Below are 21,711 nucleotides of genomic sequence, written 5' to 3'. Positions count from 1 at the left end.
ATATTGAGTCTCATTCACTTTCAACCACTCCTTCTGAGTGCTTAACTTTTTTGTCAGGCAATGTATATAGTGAGAAGTAAAAAAACGATTGAAAGTACTCACATGAGAGAAATCTTCATCATATTCATAATCGTCCAGGAATCCACTAGTTGTTTCAATACTAGGATACTGTGTAGTATTATTTTCATCTGGTTTCCTATTATGAAAAATAAAAATCTGAAAATTCACACTAGACAAGAAAGGTTTATCATACATATTGTAGTTTACATTATAGAACAAAAAGTTTAAAAGTAACACCGATTTCATTCAAACTTTAGGAAATAGATACATGTCTAAGGTTTGTAACATTCAACCTTATTTAATGAGATAAAGGCCTCTTAAATTTAACAGCCTGAATACTTGTTAGCAATTTGCGTAGGGGTACCTCTAGCACCGCTGATCTAGTGGACAGCATCCTGGACTTCACTGCGAGAGTCTTAGGTTTGAGGCATGCCAGCACTTATTTCTTTTATGTGTTGTTTCTAGGAAATGCACAGATCAAATGTAAGCTGAATCATAAACTCATTTACTATCTTGCCACTATCTTGAAAAATCTTTGCTTTTTCTGTTATTTTTATATCCACTCCTTCAGTTATGATACCATCTATGTTGACTGTTTTCATGTAAGTCAGCAACTTGCAACTGCAGAGAGAGGGAACAGATGGGTGAAGTGCAGAATGAGTAAATTTAATAATGACATTTTTACTTTGTTATTATTACCCAAAAAGCATATGAAAAGCAGGGGAGGATTCAAATTTACCTACAACCTGGGACAATGGTAAACATGTTTTGTTACGATGCAGCTTGTATTTAATCACACGTTTCCTATTCTACATGGAAAAAGAACATAAATGAAAAAGGGAGAATCAAATTAAAAAAATAAAATTGAGGCAATGGGGTGCATCGAACTTCAAGAATTTATGAGGAAATCAGGAACGTTGACCACTATACCAATGGTGCTACAGATACTCTTATACAAATTGCTAACAAGTATGTGGACTGTTGAATTTAAAGGGCCATTTTCCCTTCAAATGTCACAAGTATTAATTTTGAAGTAAGTTAACAACCCAAAGTTTGAATGAAATAAGTGGCCTCATAGCTGCAGCCTCTCCTCGTCAGACATAGAAACAAGAATAAAATAAACTAGTGACTCACTAGAGCAATGGCCTCAATTTATTAAGGATATTTAAACTTTGTTAGGTATCAGGTAGGGACCCTCTTCAGAGGCAGCCTTGTCCAGGGAGTGGCGCCCCTGCCTATGCGAGTCCCAGAGCACACTGACCTGTTGTGTATCATCTGGTAAGGGTCCCAGCTCAGGGTTACGAGTGAAAACCTCAACAGAATCTACAGTGGAGAAGATGGGCTTTGGAACAGTGGAGATTGCGGAAGAGGCAGCCCAGTACTTGGGGAATAGTATGAGTACATTATTCATCAGCAGAATTCGTTTTCCATGTCAGGAGTGGCTGCAAGGGCGTCTGTTCCCCATGTAAGGGGCAGCCTAAATAATTGCTGGCAGTAGGTCTAAAATGCCTTTGGTAGTGGCGACCCCATCGTAACAATAGCCGAAAAATTTCTGATGGTATACCATCAACACCCTGACCTAGCAGGAGATGTATAAGGGGAAATGAAAATGATGATAATTATAATTATTTCAACTTTCAATGAAGTGAAAAGCTGATTTATTAAGAACAAAGTTAGTAAAGCAGTCTACAGGTTGCGTGACTTTTTGTGTGTACACGATGATCTTTGCATAAATGCCACATCACAATCTTGGCCTTGCTGACTCGTTTTGTTAATGACGTTTTTTTTTACTATTTGTTTTATGTCACACCAACACAGATAAGTCTTATGACAATGATGGGATAGGAAAGGGAGGAAAGGAAGTGACCATGGTCTTAATTAAGGTACAGCCCCAGCATTCGCCTGGGAGGAAAATGAGAAATCACAGAAAATCATCACACTAACACAGAAAGATAGAAACAAGAAAAGGATCACATAATAGGATAAATGCACTGACCTGTCAGGGTGGGAAGAGGAAGCAGAAGAAAGAGGGGACAAAGACAAACATGAAAACACAAAAGATGGCTGTGTGTGAAAATGTGGTGATTGTGCCCGTCCTTTTGTGTTTTCATGTCAGGTCAGTAACTTCCAGCATGACATGAAAAATATGCATGTATGGGATATTTCCACCCTAAAAATTAATGTTTTAAAATGTTACAAACTCCCTTTTTCTTAAACAAACACTTGATAAAAAGTACTATCACAAATTGATTACTGTGATTTAGGGGCGTGGCATCTATGTTGCAAGGGTTGCCGCTGGCAACATACAGAAAAATAGAAATTAGGTTTATTCCTTACTATTTGTATTTTCTATCAACTATCTAAATTAGGGGTTTCCAATTAGTAAGGGGTCAAGGGCCACATTAGCACCCTTAGGCTTGATCATTGGCCTTACTTTAATAACAGGCCAATTTTCATAAAATTCCACAAATAGAACAGAGCTACCAGTATGAAATAGTATGCACAGTTCAACTGAAATGAAGGTTTAAAAATTTTAATGACTTAAAATGCTATTTTACAAGTGCATGAAAGAGTGAAAGTAAAAATAAACACTCTTATACCCAGGACAATTGAAGAGCCTAAAATTCCAGCAATGTACTTCTAGGAGTACTTCCCTGAAAATTTTGAGTGTGCAACACTGTGTACCAGTCAGTACTACCAATGAGAGAAGAACGAAGAATTAAAACCACTTTTTAGACCAGTGGAAATTAGAGTATTTCTTGGTATTCATTGCATGCTACATTGCATAAAATCTCCACAGTGAGGTTGGCATAGAGTTCAAGAATTGGTATGGATCCCGTAGCCATTTTTATAATGGTTATGACCTGGCACTGGCATTTGTGAGGACCCATTTTCTGCTGAAGTTTGGATTTTAAATTCTTTTTAAATAAAAAATAATCTACTCAGATCAAGTGAGTAGTTAAAAGCAGGGAAATATTATTAAATAATGAATTAATTCTCTTTTGGGTCTATAAAGGGTATAAAAATTAATGCAGTTTTGAACGAGCTATGAAATATCTTTTGTAAATTTTCTTTACATTCTTTACAAAAGATATTTCATAGCTCGTATTTTTAAAAATACTTTTTTTTTAAAGTCCTTGCAGGCTAGAAAAGGCATATGACAGAATACCAAGAGAAAAGATATTGGCTGTACTGAGGGATTATGGGTTAGAGGATAGGTTACAAAGGCATCACAGTATGTTGACAATCAGACCACAGTAAGAACTGATGGTAGAACGAGTTTTTGGTTCAAAGTAGTTACAGAGGTTAGACAAGGCTGTACCTTTGCTGTTCATAGTATAGCCTACATGGTTCATTTACTTAAAGATATACTGTAAACTGCCAGGGAAGGATTCCATTGTGTGGCAATGTCATAAGCAATTTGGCGTATGCTAACTACATGGGGGCAAGAGAACATGGGACCCGAAGGAACTCATGATTATGGGGAATAGCCCCCAAATAAAGAAACTCATCACCGGGGAAAGTTGACTGTGTATTGTAAATGCATTTGTTTAGACAGATACTTAAGGCTATTCCTTGTGGAAAGAACACACAGTATTAAGTAATAATTTCATATTAATCTGTTAGCATTGTTATTAATGATGAGCAACAATATCAAAGAAAGCACTGTGGTGTATTTAATAATAATAATAATAATAATAATAATAATAATAAACTTAAGAAAATGGAAATTGCAACATCATGAAGCATTGGCCATTTGTGTTGATTTTCAAGATATGGAACGATGCCATATAGGTATGTAAACAATCCAAGTTTCAGACCCATTGGATTGTTGCTACAGGTCTCCCCACATGATTGGTCGCGGAGGAATCAACTCCAGTATTATGGACTCTGGTGTAGCGTAGTTGACTTGCAGTCTGTGCAGTGAAGTGTTCCCCGTCAAACATGCCTCGACGACAGAGAAAAGCACGCTATCAACAACTGTCGCTGTTTGAGAGGGCTTGGATAATTGAGCTGTGTGAGGCTGGATTATTGCTAAGGACTGTCGCTGCACGTGTTGGCCGACAGGCATCTACGGTACAACGTGTGTGGCAGCGGTGGTCAAATGAAGGTACCCACACTCGTAGACCTGGCACAGGCTCAGCACGACAGTCAACTGTGAGAGAGGATCGCCGCATCATTCGGATGGCCCGGATGGAACCCCAGCAACAGCAGCGCAAATTCGAGCAGCTGTGGCACTCCACGTTACACAACAAACAGTTGGTAATCATCTGCATGCAGCTGGCTTATGAGCCCGTGTCCCTGCAGAAGGTGTTCCATTGACCCCACAACAGCGACGTGTAAGACTGGCCTGGTGTTGAGAAAGATTGACGTGGATCGACGAATGGCATAGGGTTGTCTTTAGTGATGAATCACGCTTCTGTCTTGCCCGCAGTGATCGCCGGAATCTTGTGCACCAACGTACCGGGGAGAGGGGCCGCCCAGATCTTATTGTCGAGAGGCACACATGGCCAACACCAAGCACTATGGTCTGGGAAGCTATTGGCTTTAATATGAAATCACAATTAGTGCTTGTTGAGGGCACTATGACTGCTCAACAGTACGTTGATAGGGTACTCAATCCAGTGGTTGTCCCTACGATGGCGAACATTGCTAATGGGATGTTTCCTCAGGACAATGCCCGGGTTCACACTGCACGCATCTCCAGAGAAGCTCTCCACGACATCACAACCTTAGAATGGCCCGCCAGATCCCCAGACCTCAGTCCTATTGAGCATGTGTGGGACATGATGAGCGACAACTGGCCAACCGTCCTCAGCCGCCCACAACTCTGGAACAACTGACCCGTGCAGTGCAGCAAGCATGGGCCACAATTCCTTAGGAAGTGATCCAGGGCCTTACTGACTCCATGCCTTGACGAATTCATCAATGTATTGCAGCTCGTGGTGGGCACATCCTGTGTTGATTGTTGTCCAAACTTGCGGTCAGAGGGACCTGAAAGTGTAATCATCAAATCACAACCGAACACTCGTCCTGCATGTTCTGGGTGTTGCAATTTCCATTTTCTTCAGTGCAATAATAATAATAATAATAATAATAATAATAATAATAATAATAATAATAATAATAATAATAATAATAATAATAATAATAATAATAATAATACAATCTACAGAAGTTCATTTTTGCTGTCAATAATGTCCCAGTAGATAATTTCTAAGACAAATTTATTTTTCAAAATTTCATAAATAGTGCCATTATCATGTCACTTTGTTGTGAATTCAATAGATTTGTACAATGTGTATTCATAATTTCTGTGAATTAAGATTGTCTCTATAATCAAGCTATGTCCCATGTTCACTTTGAGATAACCGTTTCCATTAATGTAGATAAAATTACCAGTAAGTTCGTCAACTAGAGTTCAGTACATCAAAATACTTTTGCTGTATACCAGAGAAATTAAATATCCATTCCCAACTTCAGTTAATAGACTAATGTGGAAAATTAAAAGGTAAGACTGTTTGTGCTCAGAATGTAATATATCTTTATTAACTACTAGTGAAAGATATTTATAGTAGGTAGTATATATAGTACGCGCACTTTTTAGTGATAGATTTTTGTACTCGGTTGAGGAGTAAATAGGGTGCACTGCCGGTTCCGGTAGTACTGCTAGCTGAATGAAAATGAAATCTGAATTGAATCGATAATATGATCGATCGATATGAATTTTTCTAAACCTTTATTATCTTACGCCAACAACTGTGTCACCCACACAATATATAATACTATATAACATTTCCCGATGCGAAACGTGTTCCTAGCATGAATTCTATAGTTTGGCTTTGCTGTGTAAACAACAACAGTACGAGTACTTAAAGTGTACGCCAGATGTCGCACAGCGATGATAAGCTATTCTTAGTTTGTGTTTCAAAGGTTGCCAATACGAATCTCGAAGATAACCAAAGTCGACCAATTCAGCACTGGAGTGTAAATCTATCGCTAAAAAGTGCGCAGATAGTAAGTACTGAGCATTCAATAGCTTTTACCATGAGAATAGTGCCCCCAAAAGAATTTACAAAACTTGGCACTGATAATGCCGATGCTTTGGTCTTAATGGCGGACTGCTGAAAGCCTCCTTGCTTGGAGGTGCAGCAAGTCTGATATGAAAGAATATTTCCAAGACTAACGTGATGTCAGTAGGGAAAATACCTAAGAGGGTTGAATGTCAGCTCAGGAATATGAATCTGGAACAGGTGGATCATTTCAAATATTTAGGATGTTTATTCTCCCTGCAGAGTGCAATTGAAGTAATTGAATTGAGGTGCAGCAAAGGTAATGTAATGAGTTCACAGTTGCGATCAATGGTATTCTGTAAGAAAGAAGCGAGTTCTTATTGATCTGTATTCAGACCGACTTTACTGTACAGGAGTGAAAGATGGTTGGGCACAGGATATCTTATGTATAAGTTGGTAACAACAGACATGAAAGCAGTGAATATGATTGTTAGTACAAACAGGTAGGAGCAATGGCAGGAGGGTACTTAAAATGAGGAGATAAAGTTTTAAATTAGTAATATTTTGATGGATGAAGCTGGCATCAACTGGCTTTGGTGGTGAGGTCATGTGAGATGAATGGAGGAGACTAGTTTATTTAGGAGAATAATAGACTTGCCTGTTAAGAAAAGCAGAAGGAGACCAAGGTGATAATGGCTAATCAACTTTTAATAATTAAAAATAAGACGTATGGAACTGAACAAGGTTACATAGTTAGTTGTAAATTCAGAATTGTGGAGGCTCATAGTTAATTCAGAGGTTTTCAGACAGAATGCTGAAAGGCTTAACATTCCATAATAAAAATGTATGCATGTTATTCTGAGATATTAAACACTTTACTGAGTTTGAATAATATTTATAGTTCCTTACCGTGATTTGTTGTTTGACTCGCTAACATCATTGTCGAAGGAATCCTGAGCGGTGATGGTATTTGCCATTTGTCTAAGTAATTGCAGTTGTTGTAGCAGACCTGTTGTGACAAATATAGTATGATTATTTGATTCGTTAACTTACTGATGATTAGACTTACGGCCTTCATTAGAAGCCAAAGATTAATTCAGTTCAAGCAAGAAATATTAGATGAAAAAATATGATTCTCTATGTTGGTCCGTGTCTTCCTTCTGACCCACTCTAACCTTTTATGTATTTTCCTATTCTTCCTGTCTTCAGTGTCTGTTTGTACACTTTATTGCTCCTTTTCCCATTAAACTAATTGGGTATCTTTTATTCTTTTGTGGTTGTACTTTGCATCTTTTCTTTTACCAGCTGTATTAACTTTCTAAACTTTTCTCTTTCCTTGTGTTGTTATTGACAACATGGTGCAGCCCTTGTAAGGTAAATCCTCCGGTGAGGGTGGACGATGTCTATGGTTAACTGCGTGTTAGTGTGGTAGACGACAATGTTGTGTGGGGTTATACAAGTTACAAGAATGTTAGGGACAGCACAAATGGCCCAGTCCCCAAGCCAAGGGAATTAACTATTTATGATTAAAATTCCTCGCTCCAACCGGGAAACAAACCCAGGGTTCAAAATGCTGACAACTCAGCTAAGGAGCCAGACTTCCTTGTGTTTATTCAGCTTTCAGTATATCCTACACTTTTCACATCAGCACTCAAGAATGACCTTCCTTGATAAATGTGGATACCTATCATCTGATGATAGAACTGAGATGCAAAACAAACTTGTTGGCGGCAGCAAAGAAACAGATCTGGAAGAATTGAGATTTGTGAGAAGAGAGACAATGTGTTACGATGGCAGTATGTGAAGAAGTGGAGTTACCTTCTTGCATTGTCATGTTTCAGTATATCCTACACTTTTCACATCAGCACTCAAGAATGACCTTCCTTGATAAATGTGGATACCTATCATCTGATGATAGAACTGAGATGCAAAACAAACTTGTTGGCGGCAGCAAAGAAACAGATCTGGAAGAATTGAGATTTGTGAGAAGAGAGACAATGTGTTACGATGGCAGTATGTGAAGAAGTGGAGTTACCTTCTTGCATTGTCATTTCAGTTATTCTCCCTACCCACATGACCTGTCATTACATTCATTGTTTGTTTGTTTGTTTGTTTGTTTGTTTGTTTGTTTGTTTGTTTGTTTGTGTTCCTAACATTAACTGGAATTTGCAGTGGATTGACTCAAAAACATGTTGTGAAATACACTGTCTGATCAGCAGTATCTGGACACCTACCTGGAGTCTGGAAGTCTCTAGAGAAGTGGCAGCCCATTTTTATGTGACTTATCCTTGTCAAATATGAAGAATCAAATTTATTGTGGCCATAATGGAAATCTTAGATATGTGAATTTTAAAGTGAATTTTGGATCAGCTTCTTGATGCATCAAGTGTAAAACAAATCAGGTGTAGTTCCCCATTATGTGATTGTTGTCTGCATGGTTATAGCATGCTACTGCTATACCATAGTGTCCTTTTCCTGTTGGTTCTAGTATTGTTTTGTGTTTCTCGCAGTTCTGTATCTCTGCATACTGACCACATGAAAGGACCCAACTCATGCTTTGATGTAGTTGGAGCAAGACAAGCCTGTCATTTTTGTAGCAACAGATTTAAGTGTCAAAGGCTGTTTATTACCAAAGAAAAAATAAAATTGCAGACAGCCTTCTGAAACATGAAGTGATGATTAATTTATGGATTACAGCTGATAATTAAAAAATAAGCATCCAGATCTGTCCAGATTGTTCATCATCATCATCATCATCATCATCATCATCTCCAAGAAAGATTTGGAACTTCCAGCTCAGCATGATGCCAAGAAACCGCTTCTGATTGAAACAATGAAGAAGAAAAGGTTACACTTCTGTAGGACTTATCATCAGAAGACATAAAAGAGGACTGACAGGATGTAATATTTTCTGATGAAAATGCTTTGGATGGTCAGGCAACAGGCCAGAGTAGTAAAAAGGCTAACAAATGTTTCATGGTATGACACAAGGTATACCATTACAACTATTAAACATCCTGATTGTGTGATAGTGTTGGAACATTTTAGTGGCATTTGTGGTAGAGGAGGCCTATACTTTCCTCCCAAAGGATGTCACTATGAATGGAAGTAAGCATCTTGTGGTCTTGTTGAAAATAATTTGCTGAATTTTTGGCATATTCAACAGTCACCATTTCAGGCATGTTGGTGCCCCTGCTTTCAGAGCAAAGGTGGTTCAGAAGTGGTTCAGTGACAATAATATAAGTGTTATTCAATGGCAAGGTAATTCATCTGACATAAACCTATAGAGCACATTTGGAGCTGCTGTATTCAAGAGGCACAAAAATTATGCATCAAAGAGCTATAAAAAGTCCTGAAAAAGTTATGTATGCACATGTATAAGGAATACATGGAAAAACTAGCAGATTCAGTGCCCAAAAGACTACATAATATTGCAAAAGTGAAAGGAAGCATAACAAAGTACTAGATTTAAGTACTATCAGACAGTATTTGTTCTTTTTGTGGTATTCTTATGCATCAAATATTACTATTATGAGCACTGCACTTGTATATTGGCACTTGATACCAGTACCCAGAATCCATTTCTGTTCCTCTTTAGAACCAATACAATAGTGTTAACATTAATTATCACCTTGCTGTTCTAACATGATTCTCCTGGCAAGACAAAATCCAGCAGAAATATGACTCTGCCTTTTGAGCTCTTCATTCTTCTGAATTTCATGAAGTTGCTGCTGTAAGCTGTATACTTCATGGTACTGCTGGTCCAGTTTCATTTCTACATCCTCCTAAAACATAATGATTATGTAAATTAATATTTTGATGAAAAAGAAAAGAGGTTCAGGTTCAACTGGTCACCTGGAAGAAGACTTTACAGGAGTATGGTCATAAAAATAAGTGGAGACAAGAGAAAGATCCTGGTCATGACAAGAGGAAACAGGAGCAGAAGGGAAATAATCAGACTGAAAGGAGAGACACTGGAAGTGGTGGATAGGTTCAAGTACTTGGGAAGCATGATAATGAATGATGTAACTGTTAAAAGAGAAATAAGTCAAAGAATACAGCAAGCAAGTGAATTCTACCAAAGGGCAAAACATATGGTATGGAAAGATGATGCTCCAATTAAATATAGGAAAGCTCTCTACAAGTCTTGTTATGTGCCGATATTGATCTATGCTGCTGAGACATGGACAGTAACCACAAGAGAGGAGAATAGAATATAGGCATTGGAAATGAAGTCCCTCAGAAGTAGAAAGGTAAAACAAGAAGATACAAGATTAGGAATGAGGAGTTCAGAAGGAAACTGGATGTTGAAAGACTGGGAGATCAACTCAGAAGGCTTGCCTAAGGTGGTTTGGATATGTCAAAAGAATGAAAGTAGACAGAATTACAAGAGGTAATTATGGAGCAGAGATAATGGAAAGAGGCCAAGAGGGGGACCAAGATGGTAGGATCACGTTAGGAAGGATACTGGGAGACAAGTGGAAGTGGGAACCATATACAAAGAAGAGTGGTGGAAGGAGAGGACAAAATGGAGGTCAATGACCCACTGCCCAACCTTAGGAGCTCCCTGGACAAGGGCGATAAAAGGAGATAATTGCCTTAGATATACCGTAGCTACTTTTATCTAGACTGACTACTCTCATATACTAGTTCTTTCTTTAAGGTGATTTATATTTTTTAAATGTTTGAAACGATCATTTTCCTTTATCTAATAGGCTCCACGGAACAAATTCTCACGTTAAGGGGCAGTACAGCTGATTAAGATGTCAATATAGTACACATTTATTATGGTGATCGACACACTAGCCGCTGTATAAATTGATCAAAGACATAAGTTATAGAAAGGAAAAAACAAGTGCAAGTCAAGTCATGTGAGGCATTCAAATTCAAACCCTGACATTTCCACTTTCACAGGTTTTTCACAACAGTTTATTGGATGATGGAAATATCACTTTGCATTTCATGACTGTGACGAACAATAAACCTAATTTTTGCCATTAGACAACTAATGGAAAAGTACTGGGAAAAAAGGGAAAGATCTTATAGTAGTGTTCCTAGATATAGAAAAAGCCTATGACAGTGTTCCAAGGAGCAAAATATGGGAATGGCTGCATAAACCAGGGGCTCCAAGTTCTCTAATTCATAAGATCCAATTGCTATATGAAAACTGTGAACGTAATGTACTAATAGGGAATGGTAGATCTGAATGGTTCCAAACAAAGAGAGGTGTACAACAAGGCAGTGCACACTATCTCCACTACTTTTCCTTGCACTCATGGATGTAATCATTAAAGAGATTAAAGCTGCAGGACCTGCAGATTTGAATGCAATAGTGTTTGCAGATGATGTTGCCATTTGGGGAAAAACAGAGCAAGAAGTCCAAAGGAAATTAGATTGCTGGGTCAACAAATTTAAGGAATATAATTTAACTGTGGGTAAGAAAACAGTAGCAATGAAATTGAGTAGAACACCCAGTGAATGTGACCTCAAACTTCATGGAGAGAGAATTGAATGTGTAGAAAGCTTCAGCTATCTTGGAAGTATTCTATCGAACCAGGGGAGTGCTAAATTGGAAATCCAAAACAGTGACAAAAAGGTTCCACGTTCTTCTATCAGGTACAAAATCTGGTGTGGGACAAAGCAGTTCCCATAAAAAAAAAAAAAAATTTCAAATCTTACCTCCTGAAAATCATGACATATGGGTTGGAGACCTGTGTGTTATTGAAAAGACATCAGCAAACTGCAAGTATGTGAAATGAAATTTTTACGATCTGCTATGCAAAAAAACAAGAAGAGAGAGAATTAGAAATGAGTGCATTAGAAATGACATGCAAGTGACCTGTACGATAGACCTGTACATTGCATGGTTGAATTTGGACATGTGCAAAGGATGGAAGAGACTAGAACCCCCAGACAATACTTGGAAATGGCAGTACCTGGAAGGAGACCTGTTGGACATTCCAGAAGAAGGTGGCTGGACCAAATTAATGCAGACCTTATCGAGAAAGGAACAACACTGCACGATGTGAAAGGAGAGGAACTCTATAATGACAGGAACCGATGGAGGCATACTGTCCACAAAAGTCCTACGTGGCCTGCTGGAAGGATACCCAGATGATGATGATGATGAGGAATTACTGAAGTTTCAATTTAACTTGTGATTTTTATATACTGAAATCCTAAGGAATTGTCAAAGTCTTGCTTGTCATTGTCTTGCCTAACATGTCTAAAGGAAGATTTCAATGCAGAGATTCTGTTAATGTGTATAATGCATTTTGAAAGAAAAGCAAGAAGGTCAGGGTTTGAATTTGAATGTCTTATTCGAAAAATAGGAACATTGAAAGAAACAATAGGAAGAACTGTCAAGATGGTCCCTCAGTGAGTGTTTAGGCTGCCCTCCTAATAAAGTTAGGAAGCAGAAATGAGCAATTAGGGACTGAGAAGAAATGGGTAAAATAGAAGAACTGAGATTGATGCAGAGAGAGCCAATGAGAAACCAGTGGCAGTTTGTGCATGAATGGCTTTAGGGCGCCGCCCCGCTGCCTTTTCAAAAAAACATTTAATGTCATTTCACTCTGTAATTGATTACATAAAGAGATGGACAAATGTAGCAAAATCAAGCTTATGTGATGTGATATTCAGTTATACAATGTTGTCTTCATTATTTCGGCTGTAAAGATTTTGTTTTTCCATTTTCAAGAAAATGGCAAAGGCTTTCAGACCAAGGCTGCTGTCCAGCAAGCACGAAGTTTTCTCTTTATGAGGTGCTTGGACTGTGGCAGCAGAGCCCTGAGTAGATCCCTAGACTTAGCAAGTGTGCGGGGTGCGGGTGGAGCCTGGAAGGACGATGTGGGCTTTTTGGTGGAAGAAAGAGTGCAGGCAGGTGTATGGTCTATCTGGCAGAGCCCTCAGGAGGGTCCCAAGAGTTATTAAGTGTGCGGGGTGCGGGAGGAGCCTGGAAGGACGATATGAGCTTCTCAGACATAAGAAGAGTGCAGGAGGGTGTAAGTGCTGAACGGCGGGGCCCTCAGGAACATCGTCAACCACTTTAAAATGTACCTAAGCTTTTCCCCCCCAACGTCTTATATTAATTGTTGTTAGAGATTAATTCCAAAACTTTTTACAAAACAGTGAATTATATTATACTGCCTATTTAAACAATTCAGTTCTATAAAGAAGCTAAAATAAAGATTCAAAATGTAACCATAACATGACAGCACTATTTGTAGGGTGGTCAAATTGTTAAATGCATTGTCATGCTTTGAAATTTGAGCAAGGAGAGAGGAATTCGGGAGTGCACTGTTTATTTGTTTTCGTGAATGTCATTATTATCCCTTGTGATTTGTGATCAGTGAAACAGTGTAGTGCCATAGTAGTTGGGATTGCATTAGCTGTTAGCCTGTTAATGTGTGTGCATAAATGCCATTGTAGTGTAGTAAATTAGTTAATGTTATTGTGCAATCAGATTTCTATTCAGCCAATGTCATCATCTAAAAGTATTGTGGTGGTGGTCAGTGATAACTGGACTGATTGGGGAGGGGAAAGAGATGGCGGCACAGCCCTGCCAGAGTACAATGTCACAAACCGCCACTGTGAGAAACACATGTATGAAGGTGTGGAGATTCTCTTCATCCTCTTGTACTTTCTTTCTATTGCTCCCTCTTCATACACTTATGTCATTTTGCTTGTCCTATTATATGTTTCTTTTGATGTTCCTATCTTTCTATATAGTATATGACTTGATTTGCACCTGTTTATTCCTTTCCATTACTTTTATATTGACCCATTTGGTTCCTTTCCTCCTTTTGTGATTGTCCTGCATTCCTGTCTTTTACCACTAATTTCATCTTTATCTTTTTGTCTCTTCCCTATTCCTGAGTTTATCTAGCTTTCTTCTTATCCCAAAAGAAATGGATAGAGAGGAACTGGGATTGATGAGAAAAGAGTGAATATATTTGAAGATGGTACTGTAATATATGAAGACATAGATATTAATCCTTTCATGTTTTAATATTTTTCCTCTCTGTTTTCAGTTTCTCCTTCTTCTCACACTGACCTGTCATTGTGATTTTTATGTAATAATTTTGATGTGCCTATCCTATTATATGACTTGAATATTGTCATCTTATTGAGTATTACATTTGTATTAATCATATACCTTCCCTCTTAGGAGCTGAAGTTGTTCCTCTCTTGCATTAGACTCTCTTGTTCTGAACTCTCTTAGCTGATCTGACATTTTCTGGCGCTCTGCTAGAATATCTCGTATGAACTCTTCTTTTTGAGACAGTTCTTCTTCAAGTTCTTTTTTACTTATTCGTAGTCTTTCATCTTCCTAAAATCAGATACATTGTGTGTCACTTCCATTTCAACTACTATTGTTTTAATAATAATAATAATAATAATAATAATAATAATAATAATAATAATAATAATAATAATAATAATAATAATAATAATAATAATAATAATAATAATACAAGAAAATTATTATCTATAGGACACAAGATATAATTAGGCTGATAATCAGTAAATTACCTGTCTTCTGAAGAGATCCTTATCCTCTGCCAGTTGGGTTTCCATTTCTTCAAAAAGCTTTTGAACCTGTGAAAGAGTATAACAATTATCAATGAAGTAAAGGAGTTGGATGAAAACTATCTGCCCCTCTTGTCAATGGCAACTCACTCAGCACAAATCCACAACATGCTATCTCATCACACATTTCAGATTGTGATAGTTCTGTTGAACAAAATTAAAAATAAGTACAAGCTGTTGTTATAATGTGAACAAGACCCTGCCTTATCAACTGCAGACAGTTTCCAACCAGTGGATAAATTCAAGTACAGTAAAACTTGTCTTAAAAGTTTAAGGGAGTAGAGATTGTTATCAATGGGATACTGTGTACGAGGTATACTGACTGGAGGTTGATTGGGGATTTAAATGAGCCCACAGAGTGGATATGTGGGAAACAGGAAGTGAGATTTGTAAATGCTAATAGGTGGGGAGCAGATGGCCTTCTCTTGAACTGCAGGGTTAAGTGTAAGTTGGTGAGTTTGTTCAGAAAGGTTATTGGAAGGTAAATTCATGGAAACATGGTGGACTGGGGAATGGTGATCAGAGTACAGAGAGTTGGAATTCAATAAGGATGACTTATTTATTTTATAACTTCCCTAATTTGCCACTAGGACAAAGTATACCGTACTTCATTTTTTCAATACAAAACCTACTATCACTGGTTAGCAGGTTATAAAAGAATACTATGTATTCAAGGGCGTCCGCAGGATCTTTTCCAGCGGGGGGTCACATTAACAATTTTCTTGAATATAAAAACCAATATTACGTCAGCAACATTAAATTGTTTACAGAAACTTCCAGTTATAACATATGCTAGATGACTGTCAGTAATTTCAGTTTATGAAATAATCTGGTATGACATTAAACAATTGAACATCAACATCTTTGGGGGGGGGGCGGCAAGTGCCCCCTCTTGCCGCCCCCCCCCCCCCCCCTTGTGGGCGCCCATGCGTATGTAATAAATCATATGAGCATGGAATATGAGATGTCTTTCACATACAGTACAGAAAGTAATTAAGAAGCAAAAATATGCACATTACGCTATTTATGCAGTTGTAGGTGTTAAACCATATAAATATTACTGTATTAGGAAATGAACAGAATTAAGTAATTAAACAGACATATATTTCCCTTCTTCACTTTCAAAACTTAAGGTCCAAAATTTTTTGGCATGTCCTTCCAGTTATGCCTGACAGTGGCACAACTGTTCACTTTCCTTCTACGAAGATAATTGAAGAGGGGAGGAGAGAAACAATAATTGTCCATGAACAATTTATGGCCTACACCCTCAACTGCAGAACTGTACTATGTGTTGAATTGATGTTCACTGTGGAATTTTGCTTCTTTCCTAGGTAGACCATCTTGTTGTATGTGAATCTCTTACTGCTGCAAAGTTTGTACAATTTTGTACCAAACCATTGATGTTTTTATGATGTACTGTTTGAAGATCACTCTGCCATTAAAAAGGAGTAATCACTTCATCATTTGCCAGTTGTTCTCTTGGCTTGTACATGGAAGAAAATCTGTCATTGAGATAATTTAATACTTTTTATAGTTTCCAAAATTTGTCAGTGCCTTTGGGCTGAGCAGCGGTCACTTAGTAGGCCATTGCCCTTCGGGACTGTTTTGCCATGGGGTTTAGTTCGGTTTATTTATTTGTACTTCCAACAATCATACGCTGCTTAAAACTGACAAAGTATACCAATACAATATGTATGTTAAGATATACAAAAAACAGTTAAAGACTTCAAGGAGTTATCTTTATTCATAAACTTCCCCATGATATTACTAAGGACTATAGCCTACAGATCATTTATGATGTGTATGGATCCTTTGGTGGCCAAAATGGATACATCAGAATATATATTCTTATGAATATCCACACTTATAAAAAAATTACTAAAAATGTTGACACTGTTCCTCTTGTTCTGATGGAAAGTTCCTATCAAATTCATTTAATGACAATAACATGTATTTTTATAGAAATCTATACTGCTTGTACTTCTCAGAGCCAAGAACAGAAGAAAGGAGCTTGGTTTGATTTTGAATGAGCCTATGAAGCTCACTACAACTTACATGTTTCATGTTTTGTTGTACAGTAGAGACTCAGTATTTTGAGTCTCAATAGTTCAATATTCGTGTTAATCCAAGCCGAAAAATTTGAATGAACCAAAATCATAATTCATTAGTTTTTCAGTGGGTAAGTGCCTTATATGAGGTAAAAGCTGAACACAGCACATGGGAGTTAAGTACTGGAACAACATTTGAAAGAAAGAGAGTGCAGAAAGTGAGGAGAACAACAATGAAGATGAGCAGCCATTGTTTAACCTTAAAAGACTGCCAGGTTGTAAAAGCACCAATGAGACGGACATCGTACAGTGGTTAAAAGATGATAGACAGCTGGAAATTACAAATGCCTCTATCATACAAATGGTAAGTGCACCAACACAGTGTGAAAGTGACAAGGATGTGACAGATACTGTACCACTGATGGGCACGTTGCACTAGAGGCAGCATGCATATGTCAAACAACAGTTTGAGGTGATCCCACCGGCAACCTGCTGTTTAGATGGTGGCATGACATTGCTGCTCAGAAATAGTGTTCATTAAAACAGAAGACACATGACAATTTCTAAAGTGTAATGAAATTTGTGTTCATTTTCATCACTACTGAAATCGGCCCTACAATGTTTAACTTTTAGGTGGTTTTTGTTTGTTTTCAAAAGACATTTGACAATTTCTTTTAGTGTAAGGCCATATGTATGGGCAGATATAAGAGAAATATCCTCTCTTCATTCGTGTTATGCCCAGGAACAGAGAAATAATACTCCACAATTTTGAGCAGTTCAGAATACCATTCCCCAGAAACTCAATCGTGGAAAAATGTTATCCACTTCTTGCCAAACTTCATATTCTCAACATTTTTAACCTTTGTGTCGGGTATTCAGCCTTAAGGCTGGTTCGGTCCTTCATAGTTCCGCCAACAGCTGTCATAGACAGGTTTCCCTGGATCTGGGAGCATAGTTTACCACATATAATGAAGTGGACTTCAAACGTAAAGGAGAGGATCCTGGCAGAAACATGCTTCTTTAGCCTATGAAATACACCGTGTCTCAAACCTCTTCGTGTCTGTCTGTCTGTTAGGTCATCAGCCCAGAGGCTGGTTGGATCCTCAAATAGCACCACCAAAGGTTATGCGGTTATAAGGAAACCGCAAAAACCAATGGCAGCACCAAAATGAGGCATACTAGGCAAGATGAGGAGTGAGGTAGTTTGCTACTGCTTTCCTCACTGGGTCAGAGAGTGCTATTGCAGCACGACTGACCCATATGAGCAACACCTTTCATAACACTCAGATGCACTAGTCATGCTCTGAATGCCATTACTCAGCACCACCCATACCCCAGCAGCTTCCATATTGTCACAGCCATGGATGTTAACTGGGACTTTGGTGTAAGCTACACTTTACTCTGGCCTGTGCCAAGAGATGGATACAAAAGTACTGTGTCCATCAAGAAATGGCAGTATTGAAAAAAAAAAAAATTACATCTAATCATCATTTGGTCAGTCGTATTGTATAGATCTGAAACATGGACAGCTAGGAACACCAACCTAGAGAAGCTCAATATCTTTGAAAGGAAAGTGATGTGACAAATCCTTGGGCAGAGGGGACAAACAAAAAGATATACTGTAGAATGTGTTGGACAGAAATCAGACAACAAATATCTTGGGAAGCAGATGGATGCAGTGAGATGGTCATGTGGTGAAGATGCCAGAGAGGACAATTTCTAGAGCAGTGATGGACAGAATACCACAGAAAACTTGACCTCTTAGTAAAGGGTGCGATTGGTTGGATGAACTGGAAAGACACGTAAGACAGTCATGTGTTGTGGAAGATTGGAAGAGAGAAGTACTAGATCAGCAGAGATGGAGGTAACTTATTAAGGGCTGTTGCTGCTGCTGCTGCTGCTGTTGATGACAATGTAATAATTCTAACATAAAGGAATTTGACCCTTTTCCAGATTATGGTTATAGTTTATTTTCCATAACTCATTAGACCATTTACCTGTTTGTTATGTTCCTCCTCACGTACTCGCATACTCTCTTCCAGCTCCCACTGCTCATGTTGTCTTGTTTTGAGGTCTTGTATCAGCTGTTGGAGAAACATTTCCAGATTGCTTTGTATTTGAGAACTGGAATCTCTCTGCACCCTCCTACAGAGCTGGCGTAAAATCTCCACGCTGAAAAGCAAAATGAAGTAAGCTTCATCAGTATCTTAATTGAATGCAAGAGAAGCCCATTTAAAACAAATAAAAAATGAGTTACTATGCATCAATGGACCAACATTTAACCATGCTACAATGATGTAGAATATCTGTGGATTCAAAAAGAGACCCATTCTGTATTCTTTAGCCTATCTTGTAATCCACTCTGCAGTGTCTGCATTCAGGGTGCATAACCCTATGATAGGTATTTTGGAGTGACTGAGCAAATCAAAAGAAAAGAGGAGTAAGTTCATCATTACAGAGAATGGATAGACCTGGTTAGTGAAAGCCAGCCCTGCAGTGCACGCGAAGCGTGCCTGCTTCTTACCCGGAGGCCCTGGGTTCGATTCCCGGCCAGGTCAGGGATTTTTAACCTGGATCTGAGGGCTGGTTTGAGGTCCACTCAGCCTACGTGATTACAATTGAGGAGCTATCTGACGGTGAGATAGCGGCCCCGGTCTAGAAAGTCAAGAATAATGGCCAAGAGGACACGTCGTGCTGACCACACACCACCTTGTAATCTGTAGGTCTTCGGGCTCAGCAGTGGTTGCTTGGTATGCCAAGCCCCTTCGAGGCTGCTGCGCCATGGTTTTTTTTTTTTTTTTTTTGTTAGTAAAAAGTTTGATTTTAGAGTCATGTCTGGGAAGGTTCTGGATTATAAGAACCATTTTCTTCATTACTTCAAAAAGTTAGTACATATGAATTTTTCCTTAAGTGCACCTCCATAATATATTTTGATAATCATGGGAACAAGTTTCTACTAATTATTTGTCATGAGTAAAAATTCAAAATTTCAAAGTATTTATTTTTTGTGTACAATTTAACTCATGAAAATGAGGTTGCAGTGTCAAGAACAATAGTCAATAATATAGTACTCTATATTAATTATGCCAAATTCTAGGCCAGATCATGTTCATGTACCAGCACACTCAAAACCCTGTCCAGTCAAGGCTACCAAAATTCAAGACTAATACAATAAAGAATCATCTGAGATAGGACATAGTCTCATAAGTCTCACTGTGGTCAGCGGAAAACTTATCTGATTCTGAGGGTGTTAAACCTGTCATTGTGTACCATGTAACCAATAAAATGTATTGGAAACAAGTGTTGATTACTTGTCATTTACACTGACATCTTTAAATAACCACAAATTAACCATCAAAGCCACTCATGTGAGTTTACAATATGAAAAGTTGTAGGTGTAAACCCTGGATTCAAAGAGAGATTCAATGTCCTTTTTGAAAAATTATTACTCGTACCAAATAATTTTTAGAAACTTGTTCTCATGATCATTAAAATATGTTATGGAGATGCACCTGAGGAAAAACATGTTGATGATCAGTCAATTGTAGCAACAGCAAACACTTTTCCATTTTCCCAATGTTAATTTTCAGTTGTGATAATAATAAAGACATATGGCCTGTCAAGAGGCCTGGTGATGGCATTTTGAGTTGACACCCATGGACAATCTGAACGTCTATGAGGATGAGGCTCTACCTAGGATTGATTCTCATGTTGAAGACAGCATACACATCCAGCTCCTGAGTCATAGGAATTAATTAATGAAGGCTAAAATCCCCGACCTGGTCATGGATCAAACCTGGGACCCCATGGACCAAAGGCCATTATGCTAACCAGTTAGTCAAGGAACCAGAATTCAATTGTGGTACCTAACAGTATGTATTAGAATTAAAGCCTTCAAGGTGTAAACTCTGGAAAATATGCTATACATTAAGTGTAAGTTTTCTAAAATTCTAGCTCTGAAGATTGTTTCTGTGTTAAAGTATTGAAAACGAAATGTCATACATCAGGTACTCTCTGAAACTGGTGCTCTCATCATGTGAGTAAAAATATGCTTGTGACCATGAACACTCCTGACATCCTTGGTTAGGGTGAACAAAATGCAAGTGGTGAAATTTTCATTTCAGTTAAAATTAGAAAGATTCCTTTCTACAGCAAGTGAAAATGAAATGCAACATTTTTCACAATATGCTCACACACTATTGAGTCTTTTCTGCGGCCAGTCTGATCGTCCTAAAACTGTCCAGTTAGCAACTCAGGATCTTTTGAACAAATTTGAATTTTCATATTTTGGATGAAGACAAACAATTCTTTCAAATCAACATGGACTTCATCAGAAAAATCAAATTTGAATTGATAGATTACCGTTCCTTCTTACCTCTGAAATGTATTTTAGAAAAGGAGAAATTCATAGTCTTTTTGGGGAGTAGAAGACACCAAGAAGTTTCAAATACTACAGAGTGTTTCCCTCAAATGTTTATCTATGTTTGGGATGAGTTATCGTACCTTTGCGAGAAAACTTTCCCACTTAGAAAATATCTACAGTAAGAACAAATGACTATTATGATTAACTGATTCACATGTGCAGGGTTGTTTACAGGTAGCTTCAAGTGACTTCTCCCTGGACATCACTGAAATTCTGCATAATATTCAAGCTCAAGGATCTTATTAACCTGATGGTGTTTTAATAATTAATTAAAGCCATTCGATTTCATGGTACTCACACACATAGAATTGCTTGTAGGTGGTGTTCACATCATTACAAAGGTTGAGTATCCCAGTTATGCAGGATGCATAAGGTATTTGAGGACATGGAATTGTGTGCCAGCAGCTGTGTGTGAATTAATTTCTGTACCATACTTTTTTCAAAGCATCAATGTTGGGATATCAGCTAATGCAAGAAATGAAAAAGCATAATGTAATTGTTGTGATACACTCAAAGCATAGTGATATTGTGATTGCACAGTGTTTGAAAGTCACCAGGTCTATTGCACACAAAA

At 38.0% G+C, this 21,711-nt stretch overlaps 1 protein-coding gene across 4 annotated transcripts in view; it reads right to left on the bottom strand.

The window, feature by feature from the left end:
• The window catches only part of LOC136879173 (EF-hand calcium-binding domain-containing protein 4A), a 659,860-nt gene that overhangs the window by 15,540 nt on the left and 622,609 nt on the right, over nt 1–21,711 (bottom strand). For all 4 annotated transcript variants that reach the window (XM_067152938.2, XM_067152939.2, XM_067152935.2 and 1 more), the window contains 6 exons: nt 18,712–18,886; nt 14,610–14,675; nt 14,233–14,406; nt 9,706–9,859; nt 6,984–7,083; nt 103–196 (listed from right to left, as the gene is read on the bottom strand). In XM_067152938.2, coding sequence (XP_067009039.2) covers nt 103–196; nt 6,984–7,083; nt 9,706–9,859; nt 14,233–14,406; nt 14,610–14,675; nt 18,712–18,886 — 763 coding nt within the window. The remainder of the gene's footprint in view (nt 1–102; nt 197–6,983; nt 7,084–9,705; nt 9,860–14,232; nt 14,407–14,609; nt 14,676–18,711; nt 18,887–21,711) is intronic.

This window comes from Anabrus simplex, chromosome 8 (assembly GCF_040414725.1).
Source record: "Anabrus simplex isolate iqAnaSimp1 chromosome 8, ASM4041472v1, whole genome shotgun sequence".
Classification (NCBI taxonomy): Eukaryota; Metazoa; Arthropoda; class Insecta; order Orthoptera; family Tettigoniidae; genus Anabrus; species Anabrus simplex.
Note: the sequence above shows the minus strand (reverse complement) of the source record. Positions and strands in the feature narration are given on the sequence as shown.